Consider the following 22,669-nt stretch of genomic DNA (forward strand, 5'->3'; position numbering starts at 1 on the left):
GAAAAATGTTAAGAAAGGGTTAAAAGTTATTAATAAATACGTACAATTTGTTTGGAAATTGCATAATGTTGCATATCTGAAATACCTCTCACAGATAGACTTTCTGTTAATGTTTGCACTCTTCGTTTTTGATCCTCCACTCTTTGTGCTATTTCTCGAACATTTGGATTAAGCTTGGAAGTTTCTTGTTTGGTTGAAGTAATTTTTGGTGTCACCTGGGATTCAGATGAGGAAGCTACATTTTCATTCACTCCCACATCAATAGATCGTTGAGCTTTGATCGGCTCTTTTCTCACTATTGACAATCGATTGGATGATATTTTCACATTACCATTCGATTGAGCAACTGTGGATGACCTTTTTAGAGATGGCGGTTTTTTAGACACTGAGGATCTATTATCATAGGGAGTGTAACTGATGAATGGCTCTATGTGTTCATACTTTTCAACCTCAGGATTTAGATTATACATTTTCTCAATAAATTCGTTTTTTCTGATTTCAAACTCAGTTTGAATTTCTTCAATGTGTCTTTTAAATTTCTCATAATAACCCTTAATATTGATATTTGATGATTTTGGTTTTTTCGTCAATGGTCCTTTGTTGTCTTCATCTGACAACATTGAATAGATATTGTCTTTAAACGCTAGGAGAAATGCTCGTAGATTCTCTTCAGTGCTGTCCTTATCGAACTCCTCAAATGCATGAACAATTTCTTCTAATGTATTTCTTTTGTTTTGGTAGAGACCTTCTTGGAGAAGAGGCTGTATTTGATTGGTGTACTCTTTGTACTTCTGATCAATTTCCTTTAGCAATTCGCTCATGTATGAACTGTAGAAACTACTCGTTTTTGTGGAAATATTAAGCTCCTCCTGTTTCAGCTGTAAATCAATCTCAAATAGGGATTTTTGAGCATGAAACGCTCTTACCAAGTTTTTAACACTGTCCTCAAGATCCTTTGAGGTTTTTGAATTTCCAATTCTTGGAAGTTTTGACATCACCTCCGCTGTGCTAAGAGACATTGGGTTATAGAATTGATGATATGAGGAGCTGATCTCTTCACTCGAGGAAGATTTATCTTTCTTTGGAAGTATCAGAGAGAGTTCTACCATTTCATTCAATATTTTAGAAATATTGTTGGTGGTGATGTTGGATAATAATACAAAGTTAGGGTCCTTAATAGTGTCCTTGTTGTTCGTTAGGTGAGTTCGCATTCTGTACAGATTTCTATAAACATGAATGAGATCATTCTCAAGCTCCAATACATTGGTAACATCAAGATAGGGTATATCATCATTCTTGGAATAATTGCAAACATTTTGAATAGTATCTTGATGGCCTGCTGATCCAAAGTATTTGCTCTCCATATAATATTTTTGATTTTCTGCTTGTTTTGTCATAATGTTGTAGTTTCGAATCTTTTCTTGAATCATCTTTCCCCATTTTCTCACCTGAGCTCTATCCAGCGGTGATGAATCATTTTCATCACCAACAATCTCTGAAATAAAATTATCAATGTCTGAAATTGATTCCGATTTAATATTATTACATTTGGTGAGTAATTGAACTTGTCTTTCCAATTGAGCAATTTTTGCCTTGTAGTTTTTGATAATTCGGGCATCGTTATCATCACTCTCCAACATTAATTCCTTGTTTAAATGTTTTAAATCTTCAATTTCTCTTCTCAATAATTCATTCTCTTCTAGCAATTTCTGATTATATATTTTGATTCAACATGATGTTTCAATTCCTCTGAATACTACTACAAGTACAGACTACAAACCCTTCGTTCCACCTCATCGAACGCGCTTCCGCCAAAATTCATTTTTTTGAAGAAACAAGCTGAACAAGTTGCATTCGACCAATTAATATGAATCTCTCAAGGTGGTGTTGATGGAATGTATTTGAGCCATTTACCAAACGCTGTTTATGCTAGCAAAAAGGCTACAGCACTGCAGATTCCCTAGTTGTCTCCAACCTCAGTACTGATGCAGCTCGACGATGCTTAACTTCTCAAATCGGACGGGATGAGGTGCATTCATCGTGATATGGCCGTAGCCATTTAATTTAACAACTCGCTTCTTTTGATATTACTCTCTTACTATCGATTCTATCCTATTACGAGGAGAAGTCATTACAGAAGGAAAGATTAAAGAGTGAGCCATTCAAAGAACTGGAACTGGCAGAAATGAAAAAACGTTGCATGGTAATCAGATCGTAGCTTGGTGGTCATTTCAGCGCAGTTTACTCAGTATTTCTTTACTAACAAGAAACAATGTTAGAGATCAGACACAGTGTCATTGCAACAGGAATCAGGCTCCTGATTCAAATAGGACCCCGCTGCAGTTACGGATCTAAGACTTTGGATCTCTTGCTTTAACATCATGAATTCCATCTTGATTTCCCTTATTTCCTTCTTCAGTTCCTCCAACATTTCTCTCAGTTCCATCATCATGTCCTCCTTCAATTCATTCCTCTGATGAGTGGCTTTTGATACAGAGTCTCCAACCTCCGATTTCTGTTCGGAAAGATGATTGTCTCTTCCAACTGTCTTAGCCGACCAAATTGATGAAAAGGAAATCGAAGAGGGGATATTGTTCCTCTTAGCCTTCTTTTTTACCTTTTCCCAAATTCCATGTTGAGGATAGTAAAAAAGCTTTCCATTCAATCCGCATTCCTTCATAGTATTCCCAATCTGTCTTTTACTTCCCTTCTTCATGTTCTTATTGGTTTGAACAATGGTACTTAATTTAAGCATGATGGCAATTAAGTTTTTTTGATCAGATATTAAAATAGAGCCCGCCAAAAATCGTTCTTCTTTTTGTGAGAAAAGCTTTGCTTATGAAGACTTCTTAAGAGAAACGATGTTTCTTGATTGGTGATGTTATAACCTTTGGATAAAACACGGTTAGATGCACCTATACTTCTAACAGAAATTCAAAGAGTTTACCACGGAAGGATATGCTATCTTAACAAACGTATAAATAATACCAGTTATTCCCTTGAACAATGATAGATCTTCAGTGTTTGGAAACTCCAACTGTCACTCAAAAAGTATTATCAACTCCGCCCCCTATACTTAGAAAACTTTATCGTGACACGAATGTGTCTAAGATTGTAACTCTGTTACAACACTAATTTGTAATTTTTAGAGGGAATCATCGCTCAAAAAATTACCTCAACAGCAACACAGTGTAGTAGTGTCTAATATGTCCCAGCCAAACCAAGCAAACTCTAGCCTTCAAGGTGAGAATAACAAGAAGAGAAATTTAGAAGAGGATCAATCACCTATTCAAGAATTCTCTAACGAGTATGAAGAGAGTCCTAAACAAAGCAAAGGACTGAAAGGACTTTTTTTGAGGTGTTTCAAAAACAAGCACTCGTCATGATTATGAATCAAATTCCCAACTCACGTACTCCGATTTCCACTCATTCAGGTAAGACTTTGGGAGAATTAATATTCGACATGCTACAGCTGTATGTCAAATTTAAGGCTACCAAAGTAATGATGAACGAAATTTTCAGAATCTTAAATGATCTCTTTCCAGACACCTGTAAGTTGCCTTCCAATGTCAATACTTTACTCAAAAAGATTATTAATGTATCCAAGCAATATCAAAAGGTATACCATTGCTGTGATCAAGTATGTGAATCTCCCAATCATTGCTGTTCAAAATGTGGATTGTTCTACCAGTTTTTTCTGGAGCAAATCTATTGAAACTTGTATTTCAGAGATGGTGGATTTGATTGGATTGAGAAATTTTAAAGCTCATGTTATGATTTATTATGCATGACAAACCATGCTGGAACTTCAAGTTGTCGATGGTGTAAAAAAATGGTAGAAAGATTTAAGATCGAACCATTTATAACTCGGGTGGAAATGAACAGGAACATGTTTGGTCTGAAATTGTTGAAAATTACAAATTAATGATTAAGGGAGAGATTTAGCAATTTGATGGTGTTAAAGGGTTGTCAATCTTGGTAAGACTACCATACTTTACATGGACCACACAGATTGCTTGTGATTTGTGACATAATTTACTTGAAGATCTCTGTGCCAAATTGCTGAACTATTTGAAAAATAAGTACAACATTGACGCTATTAATAGTAAGTTGAGTTTCTTGAGAATTTTCCCACTACTAAAGGAACGATAGACAAACTATATGAAATCAAAACACCTTCATTCTATCACCGAAGAGTTCGTGGATTGGATGAATTGAGTTATTTCAAAGCAATCGAATATTACATGATATTTGCTTATTGTATTGAGGTTTTAAGGATGAAATATCAGACAAGCATTATAATATTCTCAATAGACTTTCCACTTTTATACACATCATCATGCATCCAGTAGTGAGAAGTCTTGAAATTTTGTACAGTATGAAAAAGGAAATTTTTGAAATATTACAAACCATCGAGATGGACTTTGACATTATTATTTTAACACTGGCTTCACATACAGTCATTCATTTTCCTCTGTAAGTCTAATACTTAAGCTCATCATTATATCATTGTTCATGTTGAACAGCTCCATTTTCTATCTTGGACCTCTATGGTGTATGAGTACTTTTATGCTCGAAGATCTAGTTGGATCTATCATTAGCTCTGTTCAAGGAGGAAAGAATAACATGGACCACAAAGCACTGCAAAACGTTTCATTGCATCAAGTCATTTCCATGAAACGAGTAAGATCTTTTACTTTTCAATTTAAAAAGGGCGATTTTTTTCATGCCCCAGAATTTGGTCATGGTTTAGTGATAAGTAAGAAGGACAGCTTGTATCATGTTAAAATTCTCGACTCTAATGAAGTCAAGATGTTGGACGAAATGCCTAAAGATGCCATACCATGTTTCCAAGTTTGTGGTAAATTTAAACAAGTTTATAGGAATGACTTGTTTTTAATTTAAATCAAGTTTGTACAAATGATTGTTATATTGGACATGAATCAAGGTAAGCATGTTGAACTTTTATTCGACCAAGTTTGGAATTGCCTTGTTGTTGGTGGAATTTAGACGTAACTTGTATCGTGGAATACGATACTGATTTTTCAATTCCAATGAGCGTCTTATTTGGAGACTGATTTCAATTAAATAAGTCTCTTATTTTTTGACGGATTTCAATTCAACCTCTCGTCTTATTCGGAGACTGATTTCAGAAAAATCAGTCCTTTATTTCTTAACTGATTTCAGAAAAATCAGCCCCTTATTCGAAGACTGACTTTAATTCAAATCAGTCCCTTATTTCTTAACTGATTTTATAATAAAATTTTCTTACTGAATTCAATGAAATATTGTTTCTGACTTTTATACTGAAATGAATTAAATCAGATATGAAATCTAGTGAACTGCAGATTTGGAACAAAGCACCGAGAAATAAGTATGGAAAATCAGCTGATTTTTCGACTTAATATTAAATATTCAGTCCCCAAACACGAACTGATTTACTGAGAATGTTAAAAATTTTGCTGAATTTCGAGTGCTCGGGAGGTTCCAATATTGATAAATTGATAATTGGTGCTATTGATGCAACACATTTCCGTATCTCCAAGCCAAGTGTAGATTAGGCGATCTATTATCGTGGTGACAAATGCATCCACTCTTTCATCGGACAAGCGTTAGTTGATCTTCAAGGCAGATTTTTACACTTTACAGTTGGCTTTCCTGGAAGCAAGAATGACAAAGATGTATTGTTCTTCAATAATATCCAAAAATACTTACAGGGTGTGATGGTACTTGCTGATGCTGGATATAAAGCAAACACATTCAAACATGGAGTTGAATTAGTGCTTCCAAGAGGAATCTTTTGTTCCAGATGATGAAGAGGAATCTATTGTTCCAGATGAAATTCTTGATTTTGAGATGATGTTTTGACCGTCCAATTCTTATTGGATGATTTTGTTTTGAGCGTCGAAAATGACAAAGAGAACACAGCAGCAAAGCATCGGTCTGATGACAGGGAAGTGGTTTTAAATGGCCACAACATTGGTGGTACAGATTTTTGAGTTGAAGCATCCTAAGCTGAGGTTTCGTTTCAATCTTATCAATCATATCAAAGGATAAAGATTTCAACACAAGTTGTCTAACTCGTAAAGAATCTGTTTATTCGTTGAACTCGCGATAACAACCCTTTTCAGGCAAAGGAGAATATATTGCGTAGCTAGTTCGCCTATTAAGAGAGGTCAACGGGAATTCAACTAAACATATTCGTATAGTATCCGATGAACTTGATTAGAATCTATGTGATGAAGTTCTGAAATGCTCTCGTTTACAAGAATATTTAGTGGCCATTATTTTTCATTACCACCTGCGGAGCATTTTAGTGCTGGGGGTACATTCAGAGTTGAATTTCTTCATTATTACAGTTTCATGGGAATTCAACTGTTTATATTTAATAAGAGGTCCTTCGGATAGATCCTATTTTATGTTTGATAGAGCATTACTATAACGTTGAAAATATATTAGAATTTTTTAGACATCGGATACGTCGCTAATTTTCTCAGTTAATACTCTTTGATGGAAATTCATTTACGAAGTTACGTAGAGATCTTAACGTTAAAGCTAAATATTGATACATGTGTTGTCCACTGCTGTAGTTTTGCAGAAAATCAAATGGTCACTTTCACATCATGATCTGTGTTCTTAAAATTTTTCTTTAGTACCTTTTGTTCACAATAAATAGGGCTCCATGGAGATTCTTCTAGCCATATTCAGGAGGTTCCCAATGGGATTAGGCATATCGTTCGTGATGAGCCTCTGATCTACTTTCCTTTTCTTGAATATTGTGTTGTTTTTCTTTTCTATTAGAATATTCAAGCATTTTTTGGAAGAAGATCTTTCTGTGTTAATTTTCCCAAACAATAAGATTTCATGGAAATTCAATTGTTTAATTTCTATACCATATCGTTGGAGCAGATGGAATTATGTACTAATTACCGACCTATATACTTTAATTTACTAGAATATTAGCTCACATGCAATTAAAACAAGTTTTTCAGTAGTATTTTTAAAATCAAGCGAACTTGTTTGGTTTTCTTCATTAATACAACACCATGGAATTTCATTTGTCAAATTTTTGTATGAAAACACTACTATGGAGTAGTATTTAACACGAGAAGGTTTGAAATTCTTTCATTTGCTTAATAATATCGTATTATTAACGTCTTGTTGATAATGCAAAGTCTTTAAAGCCGACACAAAAAAATGCCAAGACAACGCCAGCCAAAATCACACAACTGCATCATCAAAGAATGTCCACGCAAAGGAAAGCAATTTTTTACTGGAGGCAATTCCGTTAAAACAGAAGAAGCAACAGCTTTTCAACTCTTTCTCACTAAAACAGGGTTACAATCCGATCATTGTGGTGGTGAATTATGCAACTCTCATGGAAGTAAATTCTATGCGTTCAAAAAAGAAATAGGACATAAATCGTCTCGGGATTGTGATAGAAATAATGTTGAGTGTGATGAGAACAATCTTGTTTGTGATCATGATCATACCAACCACAGCAAGAAAAGCAAGGTTGAGAAAAATTGTTGTGGAATTTATCTGCAAGATTATGAACAATATTTGTTCAACGACAAAATTTATGATTGCACAAACCAAGTGATAGGAATACCGATCAATAACCGAATTTATTCGAATTTACTCAACCGAATGTAATTTAATAGTCAAAAAACAAGGATCAAATTGTAATGCATGTAGAACTCTTGCAAGAAAGTTGGGCAAATGGAAAAAAAATCATACATATGAAGACTTGTGTTCGATTAAGTTCCGAGGGCGAGATCATCTTCAACATCCAACAATCATTAACAACCATATCAAGGCTTTACGAAGTGAATTACAATCAATGAAAAGCGTACCAGTTACTGAACTGGAAGTATATGAAAAATTGTTCAATATTATTGAACAATTTGCTCAACATCAAAATCTCTCGTTTTATTTAACAAGATTACATGACGAACTCTATCGTAAAATGCACCCTCAAACAACAAAACCATATCCTCCTGAGGTTGCTTATTATTGGGAATCTATACGTTTCCATTCATCGGAATGAGTGTTACAGCTTCTAAAAGGGAATAACAACAGCAATATTCATGTTCCTCATCCGGATTCCCTGAAGAATTGGTCAGGCCCACCCATTTATGGTCACCTATACACTGACGAAACTATTAAGAAACTAGTCACAACCACTCTAGAACAACATGGATCATGTATTGCTCTTATTTCATGGGACCATGCTTGTCTTATGGTCAAAATGGCTATGTTTTTGGATTAGATTCAGGTCCTGTTACACATACACAATTTTTACAAGAAAATTATTCATCAGATAATTTTGCGAAGAAGGCTATTGTATTTCAAATTATTGATTTATATGGCAACTTTTCAAATGTTTGTGCTGTCTTTGCTCTTCCAAATTCCAATATGTTCTCTTTTATTATGGACAAGGTTAGAGAAATAGATCAAAAATGGTCGGTTCATGAAAAATTTTGTATAATTGGTTCTGTCACGGATGGTGAGTTTGAACCAGCTACAGTAGAGAATTTTTTGAACAACAATAATGAGCGCAAACAATGGACTCATTGTGAAGATTACATTCACATTCTCAAGCGATTAAGAAATTTATTAATTGACAGCAGTCATGCAATATCTATGATGGGTTTGATTTATCTGACTTCCAAGTACGACAATCTTAATAGAAAGTTAAGGAGATCAGATTTAATCGTCAAAGATGAAATGAATGTAGAAAGTTGTTTGAATCTCACTAAGGAGGATGTATTGCAAGCATTACAAACAATTAGATCTAACTTAAAAGAATAATTCCACGATATTCTTCCTTCTGTACCAAATTTCTTCAATAACTTTGTTCTTAGTGACAGCAAGAATATTCATAAGAGTGGAATAACTGACTTTATTATGAAAGATATTGATATTGCTAATTTAAACAAAATGACAGAAAAACAATTGAATGAGTATTTCAAAAAAAATTACAATATTCCGACACTCACCATCCAAGAAGAATATGCTATTGTTGATTCTATGTATTATTATTTATGGCATACTCGAAAATTCTATTACGCCTGTCATGATGAAAAGCTTTCATTGGAGGCTAAATTGAATGATTTATATGATTGTATTCAGTATTTTAAGACAAAACTGGATATCATTTCAGATCAAACTTTAAGGGGCATTGTTTAGATATATAGAATGCTGAAACGACTATGGTTTCATTCATGGAGTTTGTCTGAATTTCCTTCTAATGACTCAATTATTTCTCACAATGAGAACCAAAGCAATAATTGTTTTCCATTCGATAATTATGAAAATTGGTCATCACAACAAAATTCTACGCAAGACCAAACTGTCGACAAAAACAACAATGATGATGATGTCTCAGATGTTGGTTCAGATTTAAGTTATGATTCCGTAGACAGTAATATCACTACAATTAGCGATGAATTACGTGCTATTGAAGCTGGACAAAAATTTTTCAAGCTCTCAGATAGACCTGTTGAAGATCAGAAAAAAATATTAACAAGTGCAATAAGTAGCAACGGTTTAGAATTGATTTTCAGTTTGATACAACACAAATGTATAATAATTTTTGCATTTATGATTTGTGTAGCATCCTTTTTTAAGTCACATCTAATTGTTGTAATTGAACATTTAACAGATACACAACGCCTATTTTCCCTACCTAAAAAAAGTTGCTAAAAGCATTACAATAGGTTGAATATTAAGTACAATGGTCTTCCTCCAATGCCGGACAACAAACTACCAACTCAAGAAACGATTAACAGAGAAAAAGTGACACAAAAAATTCAGTCACTGAATCACAGAGAAAAAAGCGTGTCACTCAGATCAAACTCATCTGTTGTAATTCGTACATCAGTTGATTTGGAGTGTCTATTTTGTGGAAAATTTTATGCAACAATTGGCCCTCTAGAAAACCATTTACACAACATCCACAAAATAGATGAAGTGAATGCTCTGAAACAACGAGTTCATCGTCAACAGCGACTCCATCAATGGGATGTTTTGAAAGATTTACATAACTACGATCTAGAAGAAAAGAAAACCAAGGAGTTACTTCATCAAAAGCAAATCTCACTTCCATCAATTTAAGAAGCCTTATTTATCAGCACTCGATAATGTTGAACTTTCAAACGAAGAAATTGCAAAATTGAAAAAGAGCACAAAAAAAACGAGGATACCAACCCAATGTTCAGAATGCAAAAATTTAAAAGGACGCAAAGAATGTGGTTTATGCAAAGTATGCTGTTTAAACAAAGGAGGTTGCAATCATCATTTCCGATATTACAAAGTCATTGACTCACTTCAAGACTATTCAGTTATAATTGCAGATTGTGAAACTACAGATTTCAAAGTCAGAAGTCTTACTGACTTTTATGCAGACAATCTTAGCAACAACAGCACTATTGAATTTCCACAATTTATTCGTCCTAGAAGAAAAATAGAAAAATCAGTCGTAGAATTGACTAATATTTCAAATGAAATGGTGCTTAACGGAGTGCATGAAGATCAAGCAATTTCTAGATTGGTTGCAGAGCTTCCGAAAAAAGCAATAATTATGATTGCTCACAATTCTCCATTTGACAAAGATGCAATATTTAAAGCATACATGTATTGGAGGCAGAAAAAACTCTTGCAATCTAATTTCAAGGAAAATCGGTTGATATTTGTAGATTCTTTAGGAATTATCAAACAAAAATTATTAGAAAAATTAGAAAATTACAAGCTCGGAACAATATTCAAAACCTTATTTGATCGTGATATTGTAGATCAACATCGAGCAAAAAGTGATGTTATTGCATTGAAGCAAATATTGCAACATCCCAGAATATTCGGAAATGATGTAATTAATTCTGTGAAACGGTACGTGTCGGAGATCACAATCAAAGCCAGAGATTGTATTGTATTTGATGCTAATGGTAACAAATTATGTAATGATGATTTAATAGAGACTAGAGTATTAGGATTGATTGAAAACAAACGATAAACCTTCTCTGCTTGTTTCCGCTTTGATTGGCCCAATAAATTGCTAATGGTTCGACTTGTAATTTTTTTTTAAAAAAATCTGTACCACCAGTTACCCTATCACTTTCCCCCTGCAAAAAAAACGTTCAAAATTTAAAAATAAAAAAATATTTTTAAAAACCTGGAAATTCCAACCTGCAGATTCTGCAGGTCCGGCGATTTGGCATTTTACGATAATAACAATCGTTGTGATGTATTCATATTCAATATTTTTTAAAAAAAATTAAAAATGTCTGACGATTGGTCCCAGCGTCCTCTTTTGCCCAATTAAATTCCGAACAATTGGGGGCGTACTTAAAATATTTGACGGAAAGAGAAAAAGAAAAGACAAAGAGAAAGGAGACGAAGGAAAGAGAGAAGACAAAGAGAAAGGAGATGGAAGAACAGACAAAGAGAATGAAATTGGAAAATCGAGTAACGACTGAAGAAAGTACAATAACCACATCGGGGTTGTATCAACGTCTTTCAGTCTCTGTTGAAAAATTTCAGAGTGAAGAAGAATCAACACAATTCAACAATAGTACTATTCCAGCATTACAAATCAATAGTAATGATCAAGCAAGTAGTTCAAACATGATTTCTCTAACAATCAATGAAAAAAATTTGGACAAAGAAACACGTGTCCACCAGTTCTTTAAAAAACTGTTCTCAAATGAAATTTCCACAGTATATACAGCCGTTGATACAAACAAAACTATTATTCATAACAGAAAGCCCGACTTTACGTTTATTCCCAAAATGTTTAACCTAACAGAAAATGATCCCAGAGCAATAGAACATTTGGCGCTAGGTTTTTTAGAATTGAAAAAGGATACAAAAGTGATTGAAACACCACATATCCTTGGCCAGCTTTGTGATTACATGTTTAGGGCACTCAAAGATAGCTACAAGTCCTATGTTTTTGGATTCGTTTCAAACTTCAAGGACATTATTTTTGTGAAGATGAGAAAATCGATGACAGAACTGGGCGAGGAAAATATTATCACCACAAGAAGTCCAAAATTGAGTCTTTTCTCCACTGGAATTCAGAACTCTGATGGATATAGTTATCTCAAAAGACTTTTAAACACTCCAACACAACAAACATGGACAGACAATCGAACCTTTACACTTGGAAAATTTATTGCTGCAGGAGCAACGTCGTTGGTGTTTGATTTTGGAGATGGTAAGATTATTAAACTTGCCAAAACACCAAGCGACAACACACATATCATTACAGAAACAAAAACTATTACTTTTTTGGACGAGAAAGGAGTGAATCCTCTTCCAAAAATTGTTGAGCATGGAAATTATTGGATTGTGATGGAAAAGTGTTATCCCTGTACATCTTTATCTAAATCAGAAATGAAAGCTTTGGTGGAATTGGTAAAAAGTTTTCACCAAGCAGGTGTGTTACATAGAGATATTAGGCCTCAAAATATAATGAAAACAGATAGTACTCCATTATTAATTGATTTTGGATTCTCTGTAAGGATTGAAGAACACCACTCAAACTTTGCAGGCACTTCAACATTTTGCGCAGAACAATATTCTGAACATTGGACACACAGATTAACCTCAACCTATCTCAAAATCTATGACTATGAATCCTTGTTGAAAGTTTTTGTCTACTTTGCAGACACAACTGTCAAAGATTCTATCGATAGTTGCAACTTAATTGGGACTCAAAGAAGACAATATTTCGTAAAATTTTGCAAAAAATAATATGACATTTAAGACAGCATTAAATGCTATCATCAAACTCGAGGAACAGGATGACATTACACCCATATTTGCTACATTTATCGACAATATTGATGAATATGAATAATCGTCGAATTCGAATGCCAATGGAGAAGGAATTCAAGGAAAATTTTAAATTTCTGCTCGTCTTATTGTACATTGTTTTCAATAAAATTTCATCATTACAGGTTTCTCATCACTTCCTTAAGTACTGATGTAATGATTGGCCAAAACACCAAACATTGCACCATGTTCTTGTTTTCTGTATGTTTGAGAGTTTTTAAAGGTTCTTGTTTGAGAGTTTTTATTTAAAAGTTCTCTCCAAGAAAAAATGTCTCATGATCATCAACCTGAATCTTTTGCTCTTCCATGATGACCTTCTCTTAACTCCTAGAAGTGTCCAACAATGAAAATTTCTTGAATATGTCTTCTTGTTAACATCATGAATTTATTGTTGTTCATTTCAAACAGTTATGACCAATTTCGACCTCTCTCCTATTTTGGAGCTGATATTGTTTGTGCATGTTTTAATGTCACAAATCACAAAAGTTATCTTTCAATCATACACAAGTGGATTCAGGAAATTCGACAACATTTACCAACAGTTCCAATCATTTTAGTCGCTTGCAAGGTAGATTTAAGACAAAATATGAAAGTTCTCTATGAACTAAAATATCAGGAATTATGTGCACCAATCACGAGAGAGCTTGGAGAAGAATTGGCGAAACACACAGGGTGTATGACCTATGTGGAAACCTCCGCGAATGTTCTGGATTAAAGGAGTTTCCAGAAAATTTGTTTATGAAAATTGTCACCTTAGTCTCAACACAATCTCGCAGTGACAATGTTTTATAAGAGGAGAGAGCTTCTAACGATATCTTGGAATTAAGAGGTTGTTCTGAGAGAGTCCAGTGATGCTCGAGTTGGACTCGTGAAGATTGGTTCACCCTCAGCAAGACTAGTGTTCACGTGAAAAATTCGATTCAGCTTTTACTCAATCACAAGATCTACAAGCTTATCCACTTCTTGTGCAATTTTCTTCCATACATGCTTTGGTAATTTGATTTTTTTAAGTGACCTCTTCTTTTGTTGTCTTGAAATTGCTTTTCCAAAGCCCTTAATCGCTTGTGAAATTTTTCTCCATTAGTTCACTTCAGAGATGAATTGCGCATTCTTTTTGTTTTGAGAACCCAGCCTTTGTGCTTCAAATTCTTTCTACCAAATTCCTTAATGATTTGTGCAATGCTTCTCCAGTATTCTTGATGGGTGGCAGATGACTTGGAGAACAAATCTATTGTCATGGCAATGGCTTGACGCCAATATTTCATGTCTTCCTCTGTTGGTTGAGTGTTTGTTGTTGTGATGGAGGAAGCATTGAATGTTTGTACCTTTCCACCAAATTCCTTGATCAAGGATGAAACTTGTCTCCAACATGCAACACATTCTTTCATCATGTTAGAAACACTTCTCCAATAATTCACATCATCCTTAGGACCTCTACAGGTCGATCTAGATAATTCCTTAATCACCTGAATGACCTCTCTCCAATAGGAGCGATCTGAATCGCTAACACTTTCTTTTGGATTCAATTTTCCATTTTTCACATACCACTTGTGAGCTCGTTTACATAACTTTAAGAAAATATTCCACAAATCTTTTTCACTCAACTTGAGCATCTTTCCTTCAATGGTCAAATCGTTGATATAATTTTCAATGAGATCTCTCAGTTTGATGTTTTTGTTGTTGAGGAGACTTTAATTGAGCTTTCAATGATTGAGGTATTTTTATGGATGGGCTCGAGTTCCATGTTGTATTTCTATTGGAAAGCTGTGTTGATAGTTTTCCGACAATACTTTTCACATGTGGTAAAAGTGGTTTTAATTTTTGGGAAAAATTAAAATCTATTATGAAAATCATAATCATGTTAGTAATCAAAAGTATCGTCAGAATTATTTTAATAGTGCATCCGATAAGAGAATTCGTCATCCAAGATGGATTGTATTAATATCTAAATATTAAACCGTGATGATTGATGCAATGAATGTCATACCTGCTTCAATAGTTTTATGATCTGCAAAAGATGGCTGCTGCCGGTGTTGGGAGATCTTTTTTCACAACTTATCATTTCATTTGAAATTAAAATTTCGGCTTCTGATTGTTTCCCAAGTTACCTTTCATTTGTTCATTCGTCGTCTCACTGGTATCGGTGATGGTTCTTTTCCATTGAGAAATGGAGATTCACCTCCAAAAGATCTTTTCAGGATGGTCTCCTCAGAAGAGTTTGCTTTCGGTGTATTTCTGGACATTTATTTCAAAAAAAAACAATTCCACAGAGAGAGGTGTTTGTTGCCTCAACAACAGCATTACCAACGAAACCACCCCGAGAGTTTATAGTTGTGTTTCTTTCTGTATTGGTGTTGATCATTCATTACTCACCAAAGTTTTGTTTCAATAGGCCTATTCTGATAAATTATTATTGAGGATGGTAGGTTGATGATGAGTCGGAGGCTAGCAGAATATTTTTAATGGTTGTTGTTGATTTATTTGGAAATTTTGCTGATTCGGACGATGAATGGTTGTTGTTGTTTTTATTATTGGTGTGTGTAATTTCAATGTGTGGTAATAATATGATGATGATGGTATTGGCAATTAATGATTTTCATATTATTTTGCTCCATCATGTGTGCTTATGACCATACACTGGAAATTACAATGTGCTACGATGAATCATTCATTTGAATGCTTTCCATAAAAACATTCGCTTCGGACCCGGAAATTATCATCACGTACTTGTGGAATTATGACCATCGAATTGCCATTGGATCCTTCAGAGAGTGGTTGATTCCTTTCCAAGTACTCACAATTATTACATACATGATCTAAAATATGATTTCTATGGAGAGCGTATTGCATCATGTTCAAGTGATCATCACATTAAAGTATGGGACCGAGTAGAGACATCATCAGCAACAAGTCCAAATACTAACATTCCGAATATAACATCAAGCACTTCAACAGCATCCTCAACAACAACGAATCAAAAATCTTGGAAGTGTACCTACGACTGGAAAGCTCATAATGGAAGTATTTGGAAAGTAGAGTGGGCTCATCCAGAATTTGGACAAGTATTGGCATCATGTAGTTATGATCATACAGTCAGTATCTGGGAAGAACCTCCTGCTAATAGTGGCCCAGGAAGTGGATTAGCTCCGATAATGATTTCACAAGGAATTATCGGAAATTCATCCAAAGACGGTGTAAATATTCAACAACAAATGATTTCAAGTGGTGGAGTTGGCACTACTAGTGGACCAGTAATTCACACAAGTGCCAGCAGTGGAAATTTACAAACTTTACCCCGAGTTTCCTCTTCGACAAATGTACAGCAACCAGAGGGACTCTCTGAGGGAAATATTTCACCAGCTTCGAACTTGGACCAAAATGTTGCGGTGGCTAATGGAAATCCAATGATGTCGACATCCTCAAGCAATTTGGCTCAACAACAAATTCAAACCAATACAACAGCAGGTAGTGCAGCCGGAACAGCTGGACCACTTTCAAGAAGAGCATGGTTACTGAAAGCTACACTTGTAGATTCAACAGATGATGTGGTAGATATCAAATTTGCTCCAAAACATTTAGGGCTGAAACTCGCCACATGTTCACTCTCGGGAAAAGTTCGTATTTATGACGCATTTGACGTGATGAACCTCGCCTATTGGAATATTGGCCATGACTTTGATGCCAACAATGGGGGTAAAATTCATTGCCTTAGTTGGTGTCCCTATCGATTTAAGGAACCAATGATGGTCATTGGATGCGAGGACGGAAAACTTCGAATTTGGCACTACACTCAAAATAGAAAATGGCAAAGTTGGACGCCGTCGACCATTATTCCAAACATTCATAACATTTCACAACAATTGATTGGTTTTACACCTGGGACACCTATAAAACCAATTTCTGTGAATGAAGGAAATGTAAGCCAAGTAATTGCACTTTTTGGACATGCTCAACCAGTTCATGATGTTGCATGGGCTCCAAACTTGGGAAGATCCTATGATCTAATTGCTTCTGCTTCAAAAGATGGCTCTGTTCGAATTTGGAAAATTATTACAGAAACTAAGACAGTTGAGCTCATGGAGATGGATGAGACACATAAACACAATTCTGAAGTTTGGAAAGTAGAGTGGAATCTAAGCGGAACGGTCCTTGCTAGCAGTGGAGATGATGGTACAGTTCGTTTGTGGAAATATAACTTTGATGAAAAGCGATGGAAGTGCGAATCAGTCGTCGAAGGTCTCAATAAAAACGAAAACTGAGAATTTCAATCAGCTCACAGCTTAATTGAATGAGAAAAACTCGAACTTCATTAAGAACCAAATTCTACACATTGCACCTGCTGATTAAGACTTTTATGTTCTCGTAAAACCATCTCAAGTTGAGAGTATCGATCGACAATTTCCAAACATCTGCCCAGTCACTGCCTGTTTTCATTGAATCAATTTCCTTCTTCAAATTTTCCAAAGACTCAAGTGCAAAGTCTGGAGAAGACAAAATTTGTATGGCGTTCATAATTCCCTTAAAAATGGTCTCCTTTTGTTCTTCACCCAACTTGACACCTGTCATTTGATTAATATATCTCGAAACATCGTCAATATACGAATTCTCATTTGGTTTTGTTGAATAAAGACTATCCACGAACTTGACAAGCTTGTCCAGATACAATTTCTGATTGTCCTCTCCTGAAATGGCAAACAAAGTTTGATCAATACACACAAGCTTTGAATGAGATGAAGAAAACAAAATATTCGTAGCATTTCCCTCGTGATCCCAAATTCCAGTCATTGGAAATCTGTCACAATTATTACAGATAATATCCAACACAATCATTTTTCCAATATCCAACAAAATCTCTTCGTGTTGCATTAATTTTTGAGCTAATTCCTCTCGATTCATTAAATCTTCCAAACTCACTGCTCCTTCTACAAATTCCATAACCATAAAAAACGCTCGATCCAACTCCTTTTCCACTTTCATTTCACAAATGGTATCATTTTTGTTTCGTGCCACTCGTTTCATATTTTCTTTCATGAAAATCCACTCTCGTCCTCCTCCCTTCAATAATTGTTCTCGATTCTTAATTTTTGGACTATATTCCACAAGTCGAATGGTTGGAGAGCAGAGTCCCAACAATTTTGCAATTCGAGATCCAAAAATCTCTCCTGCCAGTGTTGCGGGCGCTTTCACCACCACCACTTGATTTGGAATTTGTGTTTCAACAAAGAAGACACCTGAAGATCCAGCAGCACCACTTGTCGACAAACAAATATTTCGAATATGTTCCCATTCCACACTCTGATCGATGGGATGGGCAATGGCTTGTTGTAAATTGAGGCGATTATTGTCTTCGGAAAGGGTTTTCCATGTTTTCTTTGGTTTTGTATTCGTGGTGGAAGTGGTGGTGTCAATGGTGGTGGTATTTGAACTATTGGTCATCGGAGGTGATGGAGGAGGAAGTGTGGATGTTAATGCGTGTGAGGGTCTGTGAATCGTATGAAAGTTGTTGCTTGGTGGTGGAGGAGGAGGTGGAAAATGACCCTGAGTTGGTGTGAAGGAGGGAGTGAACGGAGGAGGAGGTGGAGGAATGTTTGACATTTTTGTTTTGATTGAAGGTCATGATTGTTGAGAAGCACTCGTAGCAGTCGTGCCTGTTCGAAATATTTATAAAGAACGATGGTGAACTTGTTCACAAGTTCGCTGTTCCAGATTCTCAAGAAGAATCATTTAATGTTTTCGAAAAGTGGACGGACACTTCTTGTGAATACCGAGTGGAGTGCTCATGGAAGAGAACTCGAGCTTGTTCAATGTATGGAAAATCAGGCTTAATGTGGATATGAGTCACACGTGAACAAGCGTCAAGCATGACTTCAATGCCATCACAGGTCATTTCATCACAATACGAAATATTAATTTGTAACAAGGATTTCAAAGAATTGGAGACTGCATTGAGTGCTTCATCAGTGAGTAGAGAACATTGGCTAATGTCTAAAATTTCTAATTGGCTACATCCATCACACATCACTTCTAGAGCGTCGTCTGTAATGTTCTCATTTCCTCTAATTCCAAAACGTTTGAGATTTGGGCATAACTCTGACAATGCAATCATGGTGTCATTAATGTTTTCCACATAGTGAATAGTGAGAGTTTCGATGGTCTTGCTTTGAAGTGCCTTTCGAAGTCCATTGGATGTGTAACGAGGTTTTGATTTTGATCCTTGCATTAGACCAAGATGTTTGGGATGTTTCAAAAAGTTTCCAATGTTTTCAAGAGTTGCATCAGTGAGTTTGCCCCAATTATTAATGTCAAGGCATTGTAAATTTGGAAATTTCTCTAAGAAGAACTTTAAACCTTCATCTGTTGCATTGTAATTATTCTCAGAAATGAAATGAGTAAATAAATCTCCGCTTGAAATGCTATTTGCAATGGTTTTGAGGGTTGAATTCGTCACCCGAATATTTGAAATGTCCATATAAGTTAAGTTGGGAAGATGTTTTAAATGTGAAAATGCCTCATCCGAAATTTGCCAACAGTTATCCAAAATTATTTTTCTTAATAGCGTACATTTCTGAAAAATTGTGGCCAGACCAAGATCAGTAATGGTGTCACAATGTGTAAAATTTAACACTGTAAGTTGGGTAAGTTTTCCAATTATCTTTAAATCTGTTGAATCAATAGTGGACTCATTGACGATATGAAGCTCCTCTAGGTCTGGAAATGTATTCCTCAATATTTTTGGTAGATTCTCCTTCGATCCTGAATATTTAGCTGTGTCGATGATCAGTTTGTGGACATCCTCTCCAAATTCCTGAAATGCCTTGTATGGAATTGATGTTTCTTTTCCAATTTTCACAATTGTAGGTCCCTTCTTTGTGTTTTTTACGACAGCTCTCGCTAAAGTAATTGGAAGTGAGTCCAGCTCTAATTTTATCTTTTGTAATTTCGCTAAAATAGACTTATTTTTCGAATTGAGGCAAGAAAAACTCATAGGTCCATAATATGTTCTTAATTTCACGCAGTTTTCAAACAATTTGCTGGCTGCGACTTGCTCTGCATTAAAATTGTTTCCGTCAATTTTCAAAACTTCTAAATTAAGGCAGTTGGAGGAAATGGATTGAAGAACTGGATGTGAAAAGTCTTCTTTTTCACCATCCTCTTCTTTTTCTTCCTCCTTTTTTCTCTTTTTTGCTTGTGGTTGAGTTTTCAATTTTTTTGACAAATTGCAGTTCCTAATGTCTAATCCAATCAAAATTGGTCCGAATTGTTCTGTAACTCCAATAACATCGCTTTCGGTTGCGATTTCACTCATAATTAAATAAATAAACTCCGTTTTGTTTTCCACACCATCATTCAAGTGTATTTGTGGGTAGTTTGCTTCGTGATTCCTTTTCCACAATATTTTGTGAATTTTGTAAACTTTAGATTGATTCTTTTTCTTTCTTTCACATGTTTTTACGCTCTTCAGGACATAATCCTTTCCATGATCATCGAAGGAATAATTTCCATCCAATGTTGAGGCTTGTGGTTCGCTTGGAAGCTCTTTCATGCCTCTCTTTGAAGAAGAAGAATTACCGAATCGAACAACGTCCATGGTTAATAAATCATCCTCTCCTTCTTCTTCATGAGTTGCATGTTCTTCGGAATTAGGAAGACTCATGAGCTTGGTCAGATCATCATCAACGTGTTGATGATTCCCATTTGATGCCATATCAATATGAGTAGGATTCAATGTCATTGGCATTCCATTGTCTTCTTCTTCATCAAATTGAATTCCTCCTTCCACTCCATGGAGTGAAGTATCATCACCATGGAGAGTTTGATGCTCGTTTTCGTGGTCTTCCTCGAGGTGATGATGTTGAAACGGGAGAGGATTCTCATCCATCCTGATGTTGTCTTGAGCCTTCTTCTCTCTTGCGTTTGAATTTTTTCTTTGAATGCAATTTCATAATTCAGTCTCGTTTCCGTTTCATCATCTGAAGAGACAAGACCATTCATATTAAAGAGAATTTCATTTTGAAAGACTTTATCTGAATTTGGCAAGAATTCGAATCATATGAATGACTGACTAATTAGTAATACGGTGGTAAACGTGATTAAAGGCTTTGAAAGAAAAATATAGATCGCAACAATGCGTGTGTTCATGTAGTTTACAACATTGATCTCTAGAGTTCTTTATTTAACCACGGAGTGCAGCTGTTTCAAGAACCTTTTCACCTCTGAGATATGGCAAAGCAATTCTGAAGAGTTTTTCATAATCAATGATATCCGCTTGTTCCTCATCCCAGTTCTTGTTAATGTATTCCTTGATACCAGCCTTCAAATATGGAAGAGCCTTGCTCAACAATTCCTTAAAGGTAAGTTCAACATCAGCCTCTTCATCATAGAATTCCTCGGAAGCAACAGGAGCAACAGGAACAACATATTGATTCACACGTTCCTTAAGGTAATTCTTGATTTGATCACGAACAACTTTCCAAATCTTCTTGAAGAATTTATCAGATTGAGGAATATCTTCCAAAGGAATTCCAAATTGAGTACGAATGTAAGTCTTTCCCAAATTCTTGGCAACTTCCAAAGCCTTCTTGAAGAATTTCTTCAACTTCAAATCAGCCAATTCATCATTCTCCAAATCAGCCAATTCTTGAGCATCCCAATTCTTGTTAATATAATCCTTGATTCCAGCCTTGATGTATGGCAAAGCCTTCTTGATCAATTTTCCAATGTTAAATTTGGTAGTATCAGCCATTTCCACAGCATCAAAGTTTTGATTGACATAGGACTTGAGAGCTCCCTTACCGATTTCCTTGACAATGTTCCAGACCTTCTTCCAGAACTTGTCAGATAATTCCATTTCATTGTCCCAGTTCTTATTGACGTAGTCTTTGATTGCTCCCTTTCCAATTTCCTTAACAACTTCCCAGACAGACTTCCACAATCCCTTATCGGCCTCTTCTTCCCAGTTGGCAGCAATGTAGTCCTTCACACCACGCTTAATGTATGGCAAAATACATTTAATGATTCGGCTCCACTTTTCTTGAGGTTTGTCAGCCATTTCTTGAGCACCCCAATTGTTATTGATGTATTGTTTGGCAGCAGCCTTCAAATATGGAAGGATGTTCTTGAACAACTTTCCGAGTTTAATATCGGCTTCTTCTTCTGGAATTTCATCCCAGTTCTTGTTGATGTAGTCTCGGATGGCAGCTGTTAATGTTGTTGTGAATGATTGTGATGATGGATCATTGGGTCGTGATGATTATAATCGACGATGATGACGATCGGCATACAAACGAGTGGTTGGTGTGAGTTTAATAATTCGCGAATGCAGAATGACAATGAGGTGTTTGGAAAGAGGTTATTCGGTTGCATGTAGTTGTTGTTGATATTATTATTGTTAGTGAGATCATGAATGTCAGTTTCGGTGAACACGTTTAATGTTACACGTGTGTCAACAAATAACGGTTGAGTCAATCGTGAAAAAGTCAAATTGTGGATGGCATCATGCGATCATTGAGACCACCCTAACGTTAGCGATACAACATCAATCAAATTACATACCCTTTCCAATTTCACCAACAACCTTCAAAGCCTTGTCCCAGAAGCTCTTGTCAGCGAGTTCTTCATCGGTCAAAATATAATATCTTGGTTCCTTCAATTTTCTAATGATACTTGGAGTGAGGAAGAAATCTGCTTGTTCCTCAGCTTGAGCAACATCCTCCAAGAAGGATTGGAGTTGTTGGTCTGCTTGTGGAGTGACCACTTCTTCAGAAGCGGTGACTGCTGAGATGGCCAATAACGCGACCAAGAGAAGTGCAATCAAGTGTTTCATATTTTTTGT

At 35.5% G+C, this 22,669-nt stretch overlaps 13 protein-coding genes across 13 annotated transcripts; 7 read left to right on the top strand and 6 right to left on the bottom strand.

Moving 5' to 3' along the window:
* Positions 1–29: 29 nt before the first annotated feature.
* FDP41_005557 (uncharacterized protein) lies at positions 30–1,822 on the bottom strand (the record flags this gene model as incomplete). Its single annotated transcript, XM_044709094.1, has 2 exons — positions 30–1,709; positions 1,781–1,822. The coding sequence occupies 2 exons, from the start codon at positions 1,820–1,822 to the stop codon at positions 30–32; spliced, it is 1,722 nt and encodes a 573-aa protein (XP_044560276.1).
* Positions 1,823–2,275: 453 nt separating this feature from the next.
* On the bottom strand, positions 2,276–2,755 carry FDP41_005558 (uncharacterized protein; the record flags this gene model as incomplete). The annotated part of the gene is made up of 1 exon (XM_044709095.1): positions 2,276–2,755. The coding sequence occupies one exon, from the start codon at positions 2,753–2,755 to the stop codon at positions 2,276–2,278; it is 480 nt and encodes a 159-aa protein (XP_044560277.1).
* Positions 2,756–4,339: 1,584 nt separating this feature from the next.
* On the top strand, positions 4,340–4,905 carry FDP41_005559 (uncharacterized protein; the record flags this gene model as incomplete). The annotated part of the gene is made up of 2 exons (XM_044709096.1): positions 4,340–4,476; positions 4,527–4,905. The coding sequence occupies 2 exons, from the start codon at positions 4,340–4,342 to the stop codon at positions 4,903–4,905; spliced, it is 516 nt and encodes a 171-aa protein (XP_044560278.1).
* Positions 4,906–7,197: 2,292 nt separating this feature from the next.
* Positions 7,198–7,656, top strand: FDP41_005560 (uncharacterized protein; the record flags this gene model as incomplete). Its single annotated transcript, XM_044709098.1, has 1 exon — positions 7,198–7,656. The coding sequence occupies one exon, from the start codon at positions 7,198–7,200 to the stop codon at positions 7,654–7,656; it is 459 nt and encodes a 152-aa protein (XP_044560279.1).
* A 567-nt stretch (positions 7,657–8,223) lies between these two features.
* On the top strand, positions 8,224–8,814 carry FDP41_005561 (uncharacterized protein; the record flags this gene model as incomplete). Its single annotated transcript, XM_044709099.1, has 1 exon — positions 8,224–8,814. One exon carries the CDS (start codon positions 8,224–8,226, stop codon positions 8,812–8,814), a length of 591 nt encoding a protein of 196 aa, XP_044560280.1.
* A 387-nt stretch (positions 8,815–9,201) lies between these two features.
* On the top strand, positions 9,202–11,014 carry FDP41_005562 (uncharacterized protein; the record flags this gene model as incomplete). The annotated part of the gene is made up of 2 exons (XM_044709100.1): positions 9,202–9,648; positions 10,061–11,014. The coding sequence occupies 2 exons, from the start codon at positions 9,202–9,204 to the stop codon at positions 11,012–11,014; spliced, it is 1,401 nt and encodes a 466-aa protein (XP_044560281.1).
* Positions 11,015–11,427: 413 nt separating this feature from the next.
* Positions 11,428–12,756, top strand: FDP41_005563 (uncharacterized protein; the record flags this gene model as incomplete). The annotated part of the gene is made up of 1 exon (XM_044709101.1): positions 11,428–12,756. The coding sequence occupies one exon, from the start codon at positions 11,428–11,430 to the stop codon at positions 12,754–12,756; it is 1,329 nt and encodes a 442-aa protein (XP_044560282.1).
* A 460-nt stretch (positions 12,757–13,216) lies between these two features.
* FDP41_005564 (uncharacterized protein) lies at positions 13,217–13,552 on the top strand (the record flags this gene model as incomplete). Its single annotated transcript, XM_044709102.1, has 1 exon — positions 13,217–13,552. The coding sequence occupies one exon, from the start codon at positions 13,217–13,219 to the stop codon at positions 13,550–13,552; it is 336 nt and encodes a 111-aa protein (XP_044560283.1).
* Positions 13,553–13,922: 370 nt separating this feature from the next.
* FDP41_005565 (uncharacterized protein) lies at positions 13,923–14,450 on the bottom strand (the record flags this gene model as incomplete). Its single annotated transcript, XM_044709103.1, has 1 exon — positions 13,923–14,450. The coding sequence occupies one exon, from the start codon at positions 14,448–14,450 to the stop codon at positions 13,923–13,925; it is 528 nt and encodes a 175-aa protein (XP_044560284.1).
* Positions 14,451–15,256: 806 nt separating this feature from the next.
* FDP41_005566 (uncharacterized protein) lies at positions 15,257–17,096 on the top strand (the record flags this gene model as incomplete). Its single annotated transcript, XM_044709104.1, has 2 exons — positions 15,257–15,259; positions 15,606–17,096. The coding sequence occupies 2 exons, from the start codon at positions 15,257–15,259 to the stop codon at positions 17,094–17,096; spliced, it is 1,494 nt and encodes a 497-aa protein (XP_044560285.1).
* Positions 17,097–17,160: 64 nt separating this feature from the next.
* On the bottom strand, positions 17,161–18,432 carry FDP41_005567 (uncharacterized protein; the record flags this gene model as incomplete). Its single annotated transcript, XM_044709105.1, has 1 exon — positions 17,161–18,432. One exon carries the CDS (start codon positions 18,430–18,432, stop codon positions 17,161–17,163), a length of 1,272 nt encoding a protein of 423 aa, XP_044560286.1.
* A 115-nt stretch (positions 18,433–18,547) lies between these two features.
* FDP41_005568 (uncharacterized protein) lies at positions 18,548–20,716 on the bottom strand (the record flags this gene model as incomplete). The annotated part of the gene is made up of 1 exon (XM_044709106.1): positions 18,548–20,716. The coding sequence occupies one exon, from the start codon at positions 20,714–20,716 to the stop codon at positions 18,548–18,550; it is 2,169 nt and encodes a 722-aa protein (XP_044560287.1).
* A 294-nt stretch (positions 20,717–21,010) lies between these two features.
* Positions 21,011–22,660, bottom strand: FDP41_005569 (uncharacterized protein; the record flags this gene model as incomplete). The annotated part of the gene is made up of 2 exons (XM_044709107.1): positions 21,011–22,035; positions 22,390–22,660. The coding sequence occupies 2 exons, from the start codon at positions 22,658–22,660 to the stop codon at positions 21,011–21,013; spliced, it is 1,296 nt and encodes a 431-aa protein (XP_044560288.1).
* Between the last annotated feature and the right edge of the window lie 9 nt (positions 22,661–22,669).

The sequence above is a fragment of the Naegleria fowleri genome (genome assembly GCF_008403515.1).
Source record: "Naegleria fowleri strain ATCC 30894 chromosome Unknown tig44, whole genome shotgun sequence".
In the NCBI taxonomy this organism is placed as follows: domain Eukaryota; phylum Heterolobosea; class Eutetramitea; order Acrasida; family Naegleriidae; genus Naegleria; species Naegleria fowleri.